Source organism: Schistocerca americana, chromosome 1 (assembly GCF_021461395.2).
Source record: "Schistocerca americana isolate TAMUIC-IGC-003095 chromosome 1, iqSchAmer2.1, whole genome shotgun sequence".
NCBI classification, from domain to species: Eukaryota; Metazoa; Arthropoda; class Insecta; order Orthoptera; family Acrididae; genus Schistocerca; species Schistocerca americana.
Genome location: NC_060119.1, coordinates 947,504,194 through 947,517,077, shown reverse-complemented (window position 1 = coordinate 947,517,077; position 12,884 = coordinate 947,504,194). Strand labels below are relative to the sequence as shown.

Genomic DNA, 12,884 nt, shown 5'->3' with positions numbered 1-12,884 from the left:
AGCCTTAATTGCCGAGTGCTAGTAATAGTGTGCCATAGATTTCATGTTTGTTTCGAATACAGTCAGAGAGAGTCCCTTTAGTCAGCCACAGTGCCAGTAGTGCTAGTGTTTGTTTTGAATACATTCCAGAAACAGGTAGTGCTATTTTCATTGTTTTCTACAAGAAGTGTCTAGTAACCACAGTTTAGTCAACTATCAGCCGCCTTTAGTGAATTAGCAGTCTAGTTAAAAGTTGATTAACTCTCTACAGTAAATTGATTTCTTAGGATGGATAGGATGTGTGACTGCTGTGTACGGATGCAGGAGGAGCTGGCCACTGTTCGCGAACAGCTGAACGTGTTGATGGCCGCGGTCAGCTGTCTTCAGGCTGCTGCCTCGGAGTGTAGCGGCAGTGGGGAGTCTGGTGCGTCGCATGGTACACCCCATGTGTTACATGCTTCACCCACTGTCCCTGCTGTCGAGACATCTTCGTGGGTACCGGGCGCGGTTGGGCCACCCTCTCCCCAAGGGGAGTGGCGGGTTCAGCGGCGTTAGCGGCGCACGAGGTGGAGGGTCAATGTGGAGGCTGGCCGTGTAGCATCGCCCACTCTGCCTGTGAGTGGACATCTGGCCACTCCTTCAGCAAGGTCCGAGCAGGCACACGGGGGGAGGGGTTTATTAGTGATTGGGAGCTCCAACGTTAGGCGGGTGATGGAGCCCCTTAGGGAAATAGCGGAAAGGTCGAGGAAGGGGGCCAGTGTTCACTCTGTCTGCTTGCCGGGAGGTCTCATCCGAGATGTGGAGGAGGTCCTGCCAGCGGTGACAGAGAGCACTGAGTGCACCTGACTGCAAATTGTTGCTCATGTCGGGACCAATGATTCCTGCTGTCTGGGTTCAGAGGTCATCCTCAGTTTGTACAGGCGGTTGGCGGAGTTGGTGAAGGCGGAAAGCCTCGCTCGCGGGGTGGAATCTGAGCTAACTATTTGTAGTATCGTTCCCAGAACCGATCGCGGTCCTCTGGTTTGGAGCCAAGTGGAAGGCTTAAACCAGAGGCTCAGACGATTCTGCGGAGATCTGGGGTGCAAATTTCTCGACCTCTGCTATCGGGTGGGGAAATGTAGGGTCCCCCTGAATAGGCGAGGCGTGCACTACACGCAGGAAGCGGCTACAAGGGTAGCGGAGTACGTGTGGAGCGCACATGTGGGTTTTTTAGGTTAGAGAATTCCCTCCCTAGGCCCGACAAGACGCCTCCCGAGACGCGGCAAGGTAGGAGTAGGCGAAATGCAACAGGGAATAACAATATTAATGTGCTAATAGTAAACTGCAGGAGTGTCTACAGAAAGGTCCCAGAACTGCTCTCATTACTAAACGGTCACAATGCCCACATAGTACTAGGGACAGAAAGTTGGCTGAAACCAGATGTAAACAGTGATGAAATTCTATACTCAGATTGGAATGTATACTGCAGAGACAGGCTGGACAGTGAACGGGGAGGCGTGTTTATAGCAATAAGAAGTGCAATAGTATCGAAGGAAATTGACGGAGATCCGAAATGTGAAATAATTTGGGTGAAGGTCACGGTTAAAGCAGGCTCAGACATGGTAATTGGATGTCTCTATAAGCCCCCTGGCTCAGCAGCTGTTGTGGCTGAGCACCTGAAGGATAATTTGTAAAATATTTTGAGTAGATTTCCCCACCATGTTATAGTTCTGGGTGGAGATTTTAATTTGCTGGATATAGACTGGGAGACTCAAACGTTCATAATGGGTGGCAGGGACAAACAATCCAGTGAAATTTTTTAAGTGCTTTATCTGAAAACTACCTTGAGCAGTTAAACAGAGAACCGACTCGTGACAATAACATATTAGACCTTTTGGTAACAAACAGACCCGAACTATTTGAAACAGTTAACGCAGAACAGGGAATCAGCGATCATAAAGCAGTTACTGCATTGATGATTTCAGCCGTAAATAGAAATATTAAAAAAGGTAGGAAGATTTTTCTCGTTAGCAAAAGTGACATAAAGCAGATTTCAGAGTACCTGATGGCTCAACACAAAAGTTTTTTCTCAAGTAAAGATAGTGTTGAGGATCAGTGGACAAAGTTCAGAACCATCGTACAATATGTGTTAGATGAGTATGTGCCAAGCAAGATCATAAGAGATGAAAAAGAGCCACCATGGTACAACAACCCAGTTAGCAAACTGCTGCGGAAGCAAAGGGAACTTCACAGCAAACATAAACATTGGAAGTTCACTGAGGCTTTTTGCGGATGATGCTGTGGTATATCGAGTGGTTGTAACAATGGAAAATTGTAGTGAAATGCAGGAGGATCTGCAGCGAATTGACGCATGGTGCAGGGAATGGCAATTCAATCTCAATGTAGACAAGTGTAATGTGCTGCGAGTACATAGAAAGAAAGATCCCTTATCATTTAGCTACAATATAGCAGGTCAGCAACTGGAAGCAGTTAATTCCATAAATTATCTGGGAGTACACATTAGGAGTGATTTAAAATGGAATGATCATATAAAGTTGATCGTCGGTAAAGCAGATGTCAGACTAAGATTCATTGGAAGTATCCTAAGGAAATGCAATCCGAAAACAAAGGAAGTAGGTTACAGTACGCTTGTTCGCCCACTGCTTGAATACTGCTCAGCAGTGTGGGATCCATACCAGGTAGGGTTGATAGAAGAGAGAGAGAGAAGATCCAACGGAGAGCAGCGCGCTTTGTTACAGGATCATTTAGTAATCGCGAAAGCGTTACGGAGATGACAGATAAACTCTAGTGGAAGACTCTGCAGGAGAGACGCTCAGTAACTCGGTACGGGCTTTTGTTGAAGTTTAGAGAACATACCTTCACCGAGGAGTCAAGCAATATATTGCTTCCTCCTACGTATATCTCGCGAAGAGACCATGAGGATAAAATCAGAGAGATTAGAGCCCACACAGAGGCATACCAACAATCCTTCTTTCCATGAACAATACGAGACTGGAATAGAAGGGAGAACCGACAGAGGTACTCAAGGTACCCTCCGCCTCACACCGTCAGGTGGCTTGCGGAGTATGGATGTAGATGTAGATGTAGAAGATGAAGAGACAACTGATGAAAATCCTTTGCAGGTACCAAGTGATGATTTTGATGTAACTTCTACTTCAAGTATAAATCAGTGTAATGTATTACAGTTGCACAATGTTGCATAACTCAAGTCATCTGTTTCCAGGTATGGTGAAAGAAGAGTATTACACCATTTACAGTGAGCCTGGTGGAGGGTATCTGTGCCATTTTACTTTAGAGGAAGACTTAACAAAAATGAAACCTGGTGAAGTTATTGTTAAGCACCTTGTGTATTTTTTAAATAAAAACAACACTGATAAAAGTTTGCAGACTATTGGTGGTATGAGTTACCACCAATAGTCTGCAAATTTTCGACACTGGTTGGAAAGGAGGAGTCATGTGTTGGGCTGAGACAAAGTTGAATAGTAAACTCATAGTTGGTTTGTTCTCCTCATATTAATGAGCCACCTTTGTGCCACCTGATCCAACTTTTGGATTGGAAAACTTTGTCTAACAACAAGTGGAGTGGTATGATTTGTAACATGCTTAGTAGTGAAACATGAAATCAGTTTCTCATTTGTCAGAATAGCCTTTCCAGAGCCTTTGGTTCCACTGAGTGACAATTTTGCCAAAAATCTCTCTACAAATCACTTTTATGGTTACAGGATAACCCACACTATGAGGGCAGGTGCTCTTCCAAATAATCTGGCATCATTAGAAATTGATCCTGGAAGCTCACGAGTTTCAAAACACCGTCTTAAAGGTAACACATAGGGACATTACATCTGCTTATTGAATATATTGCTGACGTTTACTATCCCAGCTGGTTTACAATCAAATTGAAATTCTATTGGGTGGAATGGACCCCAACACATTTTTTATCAATCCCAGAAGAAGGCAGTAGCAGATATTGTTTTGCCAACAATTCAATGTTCACCATGGTTTTCATGTAGTGAAATGGTGCTTCAACCACTTTTATGCTCAGAAGACCAAGAAGAAAAGACAGCAGGGGCCGAGAAGATATCTAAATTGAGAAACGAAGATAATGATACACCAGGAAATCTGCCTGTTTGGTCTAGGAAAATACCTGCAATAAATCAAAATGCAACTTCACTTTTGAAACTGACAGAATGGTCAGAAAAAGTATATGAACCTCCACTTAACTGTGAGCTCAAAATATGAAAGAAGAAAGTTTGTTCAAGACACAGGGCAAGTTAAACAGTTCCATGTCATGGATAGTCCATACAGTAACAGAGTAACAGAAGCTTGTGGCAAAATGTATACTCATGACAAACGAGAAAGACACATTAGAAGCCAGGGGCCAGGATCCAAGCAGAAGTATGCTGTCTAGGAATTTACTGAAACAAGATTCAATGAATATTGTTGGTTGAAGCTTTTTACATTTTTTGCAATGTGTTTTCAGTGTTTGATAATATAAACCGAATATAAAGAAAATTGTTTGTGTTCATTAAACCACTATTTGTGCAAATTTTGGAGGAGTTTACATGCCCTTCTGTCAGAAATTTCAATACACATTACAATCAAGAGAAAATTTACCAAGCTAAATGTATATCATTAAAGAAAAACCTTTTAATTTAAGATATCACACATCAAAAGCCACATTTTTGATACCCCCTCATTCACAAAAATCATGAAATCTTATTTTTGCCCTCTAAAATGCCAAAATGACACACCCTAGTGTTCTGTGTAGTTGTGAGTGCCATATGTTGGAGCTCAGCAAATTCAAATGTGGTTAAATTGTTGGTGCTCGTACAGCGAGTGCTTCTATAACTAAGATAGCCAAAGTGTTCCATGTTTCAAGAGATTTATATCACATAAAGGGAAAGCAGAAAAACATTATCAACATGGATGAAAGAGTAAGCTTAGTGATCATGACGAACAGTCACTGAAGAGGACTGTGAATGAGAGGAAGATAGCTGCAAAAGACACTGGAGAAGTTAATGTCACACTCGTAACCCCTGTCAGCACCAAACCAACATGAAGGAAGCTCCGGGAGGGGATTGCAGGGTGAGCTGGAATTTCAAAACCACTCATCATTGATGCAAATGCCCTTAACAGGAAAACATGGTGCCAAAACCACTAATCGTAGACTATAAAGCAATAGAAGAATGTCGTTTGGTTTGATGAGTGTTGTTTCACACTGTTTCCAACCTCTAGCCACGTTTATAACCCAAGAGTGAAATACAGCAGGGTCGGTGATGATTTGGACAGCCATATTATGGTACTCTACAAGGTCGCAATGCTGCCAAGGATTATGTGATCATTTTGTCTGATTGGTTCCATCCACTGTTGCAATATTTGTTATCCAATGGTGATTCTGTGTTTCAAGGTGACAGGGCCCCTGTTCACACAGTGTACTTTGTCCAGGACTTGCTTTATGAGTTGGTGTGTCTCCCCTGTCCACCACTATCATCGGAATCCAATATTACTGAGCCTTGAATAGAAGAGTGCATGATCACTATTCACTTCCATCATTGTTATCTGAACTTGCCACTATTTTGCAAGAAGACTGGTATAAAATTCCCTTGAAAACCAAAATAGGACCTGTATTTCCCTTCTGAGATGACTGGAAGTTTTCCTAAAACTTTTTATGCACAGTAATGTGCTGTGAATCTGATGTTTCCATATTTTTTCTCACCACTTGTATTTTCATTCAATCCAGTGGAATGTTAAATTTAATTCCCACTTCAAAGTTAAACCACGTAAAATGATTGAGAAGAAATCTCAGATGGTGGTGGTGGTGGTGGTGGTGGTGGCGGTGGCGGCGGCGGTGGCCATGTATAGTAGCCCATACAGTGACACACTCAGGTAGAAACTGTTTTGATGCTCAAACTTTAAATTATGTAATTTTCAGTGCAATAGGGTCTAAAGCTGAGTTGAATTTTTTCAACGAGTTCATGATGTCTTCAGCTGCCATTCTCTTTATTTCACGTAGAATTGTACAATTTTGGCCTTAGGCCATTTTCAAGTATTTTATGGATGAAAATATGAGTGAGACAATTCACAAGTTGTTTTGGGTGCAATGTGTAACTCTCTATGCCTTAGCATCCAGGTACCAGAAGATTACGTAATGCAAGGAGAGTAGAAAATAGACAAGTTGTTTATTTAATGGCAAACGTTACCTTATAAAGCTACTTCATTTTGACCGAACATTTCTATTTTTGATAAGACTATTGTTGCTTAAGGAGTTTCCCAGGCAATTAACAGAGGTGGAATTTATATAAAAAAAGTAAACATTTTTACCTCATTATAGAATAAGTGATGGAATAAAGACAAATACTGGAAACAAAAAGTCAGTGACAGACATTCCAGTTCAAAGTGATAAAAACCAGTTAGAATCTCTGTGTGCTGAATGATGTCTAGAGAAGGTTCACTTTCAAGTGGAACTTTTTAACTGATAAAAATTGTGTGCCAAACCAGTATTCAGTTTTAATATGTTAGAAAGTTTCAAAATAGAACACACACTGCTTCACAGTGAAAGTTTCATTCTTCATTTCAGATTATTTAAATAATGTGCATTTGAGTTATTTGAGGAAAAGGACTATTGATCAGTTACGGCTCTTGCTTAGCCAAAAAGTCTTTGAAGATATTAAGAGGAGTTATGACAAAAATGTTTCCTCTAATCAGTTATAATGTACCACCCTGTCCTGGTGTGGCTAACAGTAAATATTGTACAAGAAGTCCATTGCTTAAAATGAGGAATTGGGCGATTTTTGAAGAACACATGACTGTGTTTTTCCTGATCAGTATGCCTGTTGACATTGACCAAGGAAATAATCATGCTTGTTGATCCTGATCTTTACTATTTTAAAGTTAATTTTCTTCAATGTGAATGACATAAAATTATTGAGGATGTAATGAGGTCTGTCAGTTTGATGGCAGCTGTTAACTTTCTCACAAGAGTGACAATGAACTATAAATGCCTAATTAACAAAATTATTAGAATGAAATTTTCACTCTACAGTGGAGTGTGTGCTGATATAAAACTTCCTGGCTGATTAAAACTGTGTGCTCGACTGGGACTCAAACATGGGACCTCTGCCTTTGTGCGCCTACCACAGTTGATGATGATGATGATGTTTGTCTGTTGGGCACTCAACATTGTGGTCATCAGCAGCTGTATAAGTGCCAAATCTTTCCTTTTCCAGTCTCAGTGGTTCCTGAATGATGATGAGAAGAACACAAACACCCAGTCCCTGGGTGAAGAAAATCCCTGACCCCGCCAGGAATTGAAACCAGGACCGCATGATCCAGAGGCAGCAACACTAGTCACTAGTCCACAAACTGCAGGCCATCTACCCAAGCATGACTCGTGACCCATCCTCAAAGCTTTACTTCTGCCAGTAACTCTTTTCCTACCTTCCAAACTTCACAGAAGCTCTCCCATACACCAAAGCTTCTGTGAAGTTTGGAAGGTAGAATATGAGGTATTGACAGAAGTAAAAGGGCTTTGAGGACTGGTCCTGAGTCTTGCTGGAGTAGCTCAGTGGTAGAGCAAAGGTCCTGCTTCAAAGTCTCAGTCTGGCACACAGTTTAATCTGCTGGGAAGTAATAATATTTTTGCTTACAACAGCAGAGTTGCCAGGATAATGGCCAAATAATATTTATGAAGTCTTTCTGACCATGGTGGGCAGCTGTAAAAAGTATGTGATGATAGTCTTGGTGAGAACAAGGTAATTCAAATCACTAGATCATTTGGATTAATTAAGGATTCAAACCTATAGGTCTTAAGCATTTATTTGCAACACATCCAATTAGACTCAAAAAATCTCACAACAAATGTAAAAAATAAACTTAACTGTTTCCTGATTGAATTTATTAGCCTGCCTGAACCATATTTCTTAAGAGGATGTGTAAAAGTACCAAGAGAGCAACAGTAAAAAGACAGTGGCTTACAACACACATCAAAAGGTCTTGTAATACAAAGAGAATTCTTTACACCTCACTTGTAACTATTAATGAACCTCAGCATAGGCAGCACTACAAATTATACTGCAGCAATATTATGAATGTGTTTCAAAAATTCAAAGGCGTATTCAGTAAATCTGAAATTGACAAGTCAAATAATAAAATAAAAACAACCTTTAAGGTGATAAAAAGTTGACCACATAAATGACAAAGAACTGCAACAACATACGTGTGTCACAATGACAGCACAGTAGGTGAAAAGGAAACTGATACTAATATCTTTAGTAACAGTTTTTATCAGAAGCTGAAAAGTTGTAAAGTGTCTGTGGCTGAGACCATGAACCCTCAGCGAAGAATTGTGCAGATCAAAATCAACCAGATAGAGGTACCCCTGTCAGGACAAATTGAACTGAGGTTACCCGAGAAACATAAAGCAAAAACTTCAATGAAGTGGACCAAATTCTCTGCAATATATTAATGACCTAGTAAAATATAGTGCTGCCATGAACAGGTTTAAATTGTTGTGGAAAAGAGTTGATAAAGCAGGGTTTTCCAGCTACTACTCTACTTTACCACTTACAAGACTAGAAAAGACTCTATGCACAAGAACTATGCATCATTGTAATAACCACAAACATTCTAAGCTACAGTCAAGTCTGGGTTCCAGAAAATAATTTCAACTGAACAGGCAGTAGTGCTGTTTGTTAACTAAGTTGATAAATCAATAAACAATTAAATGCCACAGGTTGGAGTTTTATGTAATCTTTTTAGAGATTCCAAATGGGGTGGACCAGAAAATTTTACACAGGAAGGTAGAGCATTATGGCTCAAGTGGAGAAGTAGTGATTTGGTTCAGATACTATCTAGATGGCAGAAAGCAGACTGTAGTACTGAGTAATTCAGATACGACACTCAGATGTTTAAACCAAACAGCATAAAATTTTAGGTTCACTGGGGTTCTGTGCTCAGATCTATACTATTTCTGAAAAGCCAATCTGAATTATTCCAAAATGGAGGGTTTACACCTCTGATTATGTAAGAAATAGAGTTCAGTATCAATCGCTATTCAAGCTATTGCATCGATTTATAACACTGATGAATCAAAACTGCCAACTTTGGCTATTTCCAACAAATGCAGCATAAGGTATTATCATACTTTGGGAAAACCAGTAACAAGCAAATAAAGTATTTATCATACAATAGATTACCACTAGATACATGAGTAAGAGTCCATTCTAGACAAACTTCTAGGTACTCCATCCAACAACTGGTGATCCTCAACAATTGGCAAGAACGCAGCTTAGCATGAATAGAGCATACCACGATCAAGATACAAGAAATAAACATAGGAGTAACAAAGCATCCCAGGATGCCCTACCATTTAAATTTGTGCGCTCTTGCTGTGCACTGGATGGGTCAGAGCAACCAATAGCCTGGATCAACTATAAAACAGTTAACTGACTGAAACTAGTGTGGAAATAAAAGGTTATTTGGAAACAGTAGCTTGTAGTGGCGTTTGCACCAAGATGTCATTCATTAACAAAGGTATATAATGCAGAACCAGTTCACGTCACATCATTCATAGTTGCCCTTAGTACAGAAAAACATCTTTATCTTTTCCAATACCACTTCCTAAAGGACTTACTGAAGTGTGATTAAATTTGTGTTTTATAATAAGAGTATGGTAGTTTTTTTATCACCCTTTATGTGTAAAGCCCTGCATATGAATTACACTGTAAGCCTTAGAACTTGCTGCTAAAGATGTTTAATGCAATTACATGACTCAGTTGACAACCTGTCAATATATTCATGTTATGGATCCACACTGAACTAAAACAGCAGCAACACATGTAATTACCATCAAAATGAAATATAATCTTACCTTCAAATAAGAAGTTTCTACTACCCAATAAGCATTCTGTATTAAGAGTTACAAATATTGGACCCCTTAAAGGATCAGACTTGTCAGTGAAGGGAAGAGAAATAGTATCAGCTGGTATTGGTACCATTTGAAATCCGCAAGTTGGTGCTTTTCGAGACCATCCTTGAATCTGAAATAAATGTTTCAAGCATCATATTTTTTAAAAAAGGTTAATGTTTCTATAACATGTAGAAATAGCAACTGACCATCATACAGATAATATTTAATAACTGTCTTAAAACAAAAATATTTATTTACTTGTGATTAATGGACTATAATATGGACAACAAAAATGCTTTTATCAAGCAGCAGTGGAAGGAAACGCACAACAAGAAGTACACACGCAAGTTTTTATAACCAGGGACTGCTTCTTTGGGTCTGTAGAAAGGAAACATTTCAAACAACCCAGGACTAAGCTATGATGAATAAACTGCAAATAATCTGTACAGACTGCACATCCCTTGTTCTAGTGCCCTCAACACCAGCCCCTCTGCCCCCAAAACAACAACCACAATTCACAACACATACTCCTACACTAAAATAAATATTGATCATAAGGCTCTTCATAGTTTAAAACTAACTGAAGAAACTAGAGCTTCCTGCATTATACTACACCTCAACTCAATCACACATTTAATTTATTATTTTCATATTTGAAGGGCAGGCAGAATAAAAGGAATACGTCCACTTTTAAAAAAATTTCAGGAGAGCAAAAACAATGATTTGAAACCAAATAACTTTTGTCTTTCATAATTTATTTTTAATTTTTCTTAGTTATTTAGTAGTTTTAAGTATATAAATTTACAATTTGTAATAAAAAGTACAGTAAAAAAAAAGGCTATTAGGTATTTTTTCCTCCAAAAATAGTCTGAAGTACAAACTTTTGTGGGAAAAAGGTGATTAGTCCACAGGACTTATCCCACTATTTGCAAAATAATAATACTTCAAACAATGTTTATTTTTTATTTTTTTCACATAGTATTTCAGTTTAATCAACTTTCAACTGTTACAAGTTAAGAAGTTATAGAAACTACAATTAGAGAATGTTGTCTTCCTGCCTAATTGTGTTGAAGGTTTTCAAAGAAGATCCTAGCTTTAGGTTCGCAGAATTTGGCCAAACTCTGTAGCTCTTTATATTTTGCTGCACTTATTGGAATGAGCCCTCAAATAAAAAGACAAGTGATTAAGAATCTAATTTTTTTCATTAATGAAATTTAAAAAAAGGGTCCAATGAAAATAACTTACTATCGTAGGAGAGGCCTGGTAGAATGAATTCTTCATTTTGTGGTGGCCAATTGTTCCTTTTCACAATGACTGCTTTTTCTTTTCACAATGACTGCTTTTTCCCATGCTCCATTGTATGTGATCCAGTAAAGAATGTCTTCAGTGGTGTTGTTGGTCCTTACCTCTCGTATTGGCCGAATTGGAAGATTCCTCTTTGCGTAGAGTGGAGTTAGGTGTTCTGCCCATTTCCGAAAAATGTTTTGCCCAACAATCTGATCACTGTTTTGTGCATTTTCTGTTATAAGTTGAACTACAAAGGGTGAAGGTTTTCGCCGAGCTGCTTCAAAGTGTTCCTTCCAAGCTTCAGGTGTCTCAAGGCAAGCTTTTGGGTTTAATGGAGCCATTTGTCTGTCACAGTCTAAGTAGCTGTGGTCACGGACTGGATAAGTTAGAGTAATTTTGGTAAAGCGCATCTCATGGTGGACCCAATAATGCATAAAACGTAATATGGTGAAATTCTTATTTTGGCCACCACATGTGTCACAAAAGAAGTGTATTTCCTTGATTTCTAGTCGCAGGTGATTATAAAAGAAGTCGTGTAGAAGAGAGCACACATCATTGTAGTAGTGGTAGGACACCTTCACTCCTTGATTTTGTTCCTCAAACAATTCAAACATTCTTTTTACATTCAAATCTTGTTGCAGGTAAGTTTGTTTGGAATCTTTCAAACCATAATGATTGTTCCTGGAAGTAAACGATTTAATGTGGTTTCTGATTAAATTTACTACATCATCCTTAATCTTGTGAGGCCTAACAACGTGCTTTCCTTGTTTGCTTTTTGTACAAAATCCACTGCCAGACCAGTGCAAACATGTTCTACTCGTTTTTTCCCTATTCCATGAAAAGAACAAAAAGCCTTTCTGCAAATGTCATACTCTGCTGCCTGGCCCTCATCATTTTTACCATGGACTCTGTATTTAAAAGTGGCCGAATTACTTCTAGCCTCTGCTGCTGGTTTCCGATTATGTTGACGCTGTACAGGAAGAACAGATATAAAGCCATTAATGTAAGTGTCTTGCTCGTCTTTACTTTCCATGAGATTAAACTGTTGAAGTATCAAATGTTTTACCAAATTTGGTACCACTTCAAAACATCAAAGTCGACATTCACAATATTGGCCAAGAACATGAGTTATTAGATTAATTTTTTTCCTTACAGCTGACATTCTACCACTCACTTTTCTTTTTTTCGTCCCTGAACTTCTTAGAAACTCATCAGCATCATTCTCCATTGTTTGTGAACCCTGCAGACTTGTCAACTGTTTTAGCACTGCACTGTAATGCACTAAAAACAAACTAAGAGCCACAAACTTTGCGCATTAAACTCCACTTACCCGAGTTTAGCAGCACGAACTGCAATGAACACACACTATTGTACACTAATTATCGGAGCTTCTTATTCACTCACGTCTTGTTGTGAGACTGAAGACAATATTGTGGGCCAATCTAGAAACAAGTCTAGACATGCCTATGAGTCATGGTTCATGGCACAACAAGTGCTGAGACTGATCCCAGTCTTCATGCAATTCCCATGAATCTTTGGAATGAACCGTTTTATTGTGATGTTTAAAGCTTTCCCGGCGTACTTATTGTTCCATAAAAACATGGGAGAACTGCCGGATATCAGTAACGTCCTGCCACGATATTTCTGTGGAAATAAGATTGTCTGACAACGAGACTCTCATCAATCGAGATAACAGTTATCAGCTAAACTC

The 12,884-nt window shown here is 39.2% G+C and overlaps 1 protein-coding gene across 7 annotated transcripts in view; it reads right to left on the bottom strand.

The window, feature by feature from the left end:
• The window catches only part of LOC124615696 (GATOR complex protein Iml1), a 597,731-nt gene that overhangs the window by 80,797 nt on the left and 504,050 nt on the right, over positions 1 to 12,884 (bottom strand). For 6 of the 7 annotated variants that reach the window (XM_047143737.1, XM_047143755.1, XM_047143765.1 and 3 more), the window contains one exon: positions 9,848 to 10,016. The exons of the other annotated variant lie outside the window; for it this stretch is intronic. In XM_047143737.1, coding sequence (XP_046999693.1) covers positions 9,848 to 10,016 — 169 coding nt within the window. The remainder of the gene's footprint in view (positions 1 to 9,847; positions 10,017 to 12,884) is intronic. 7 annotated transcript variants of the gene reach the window in all.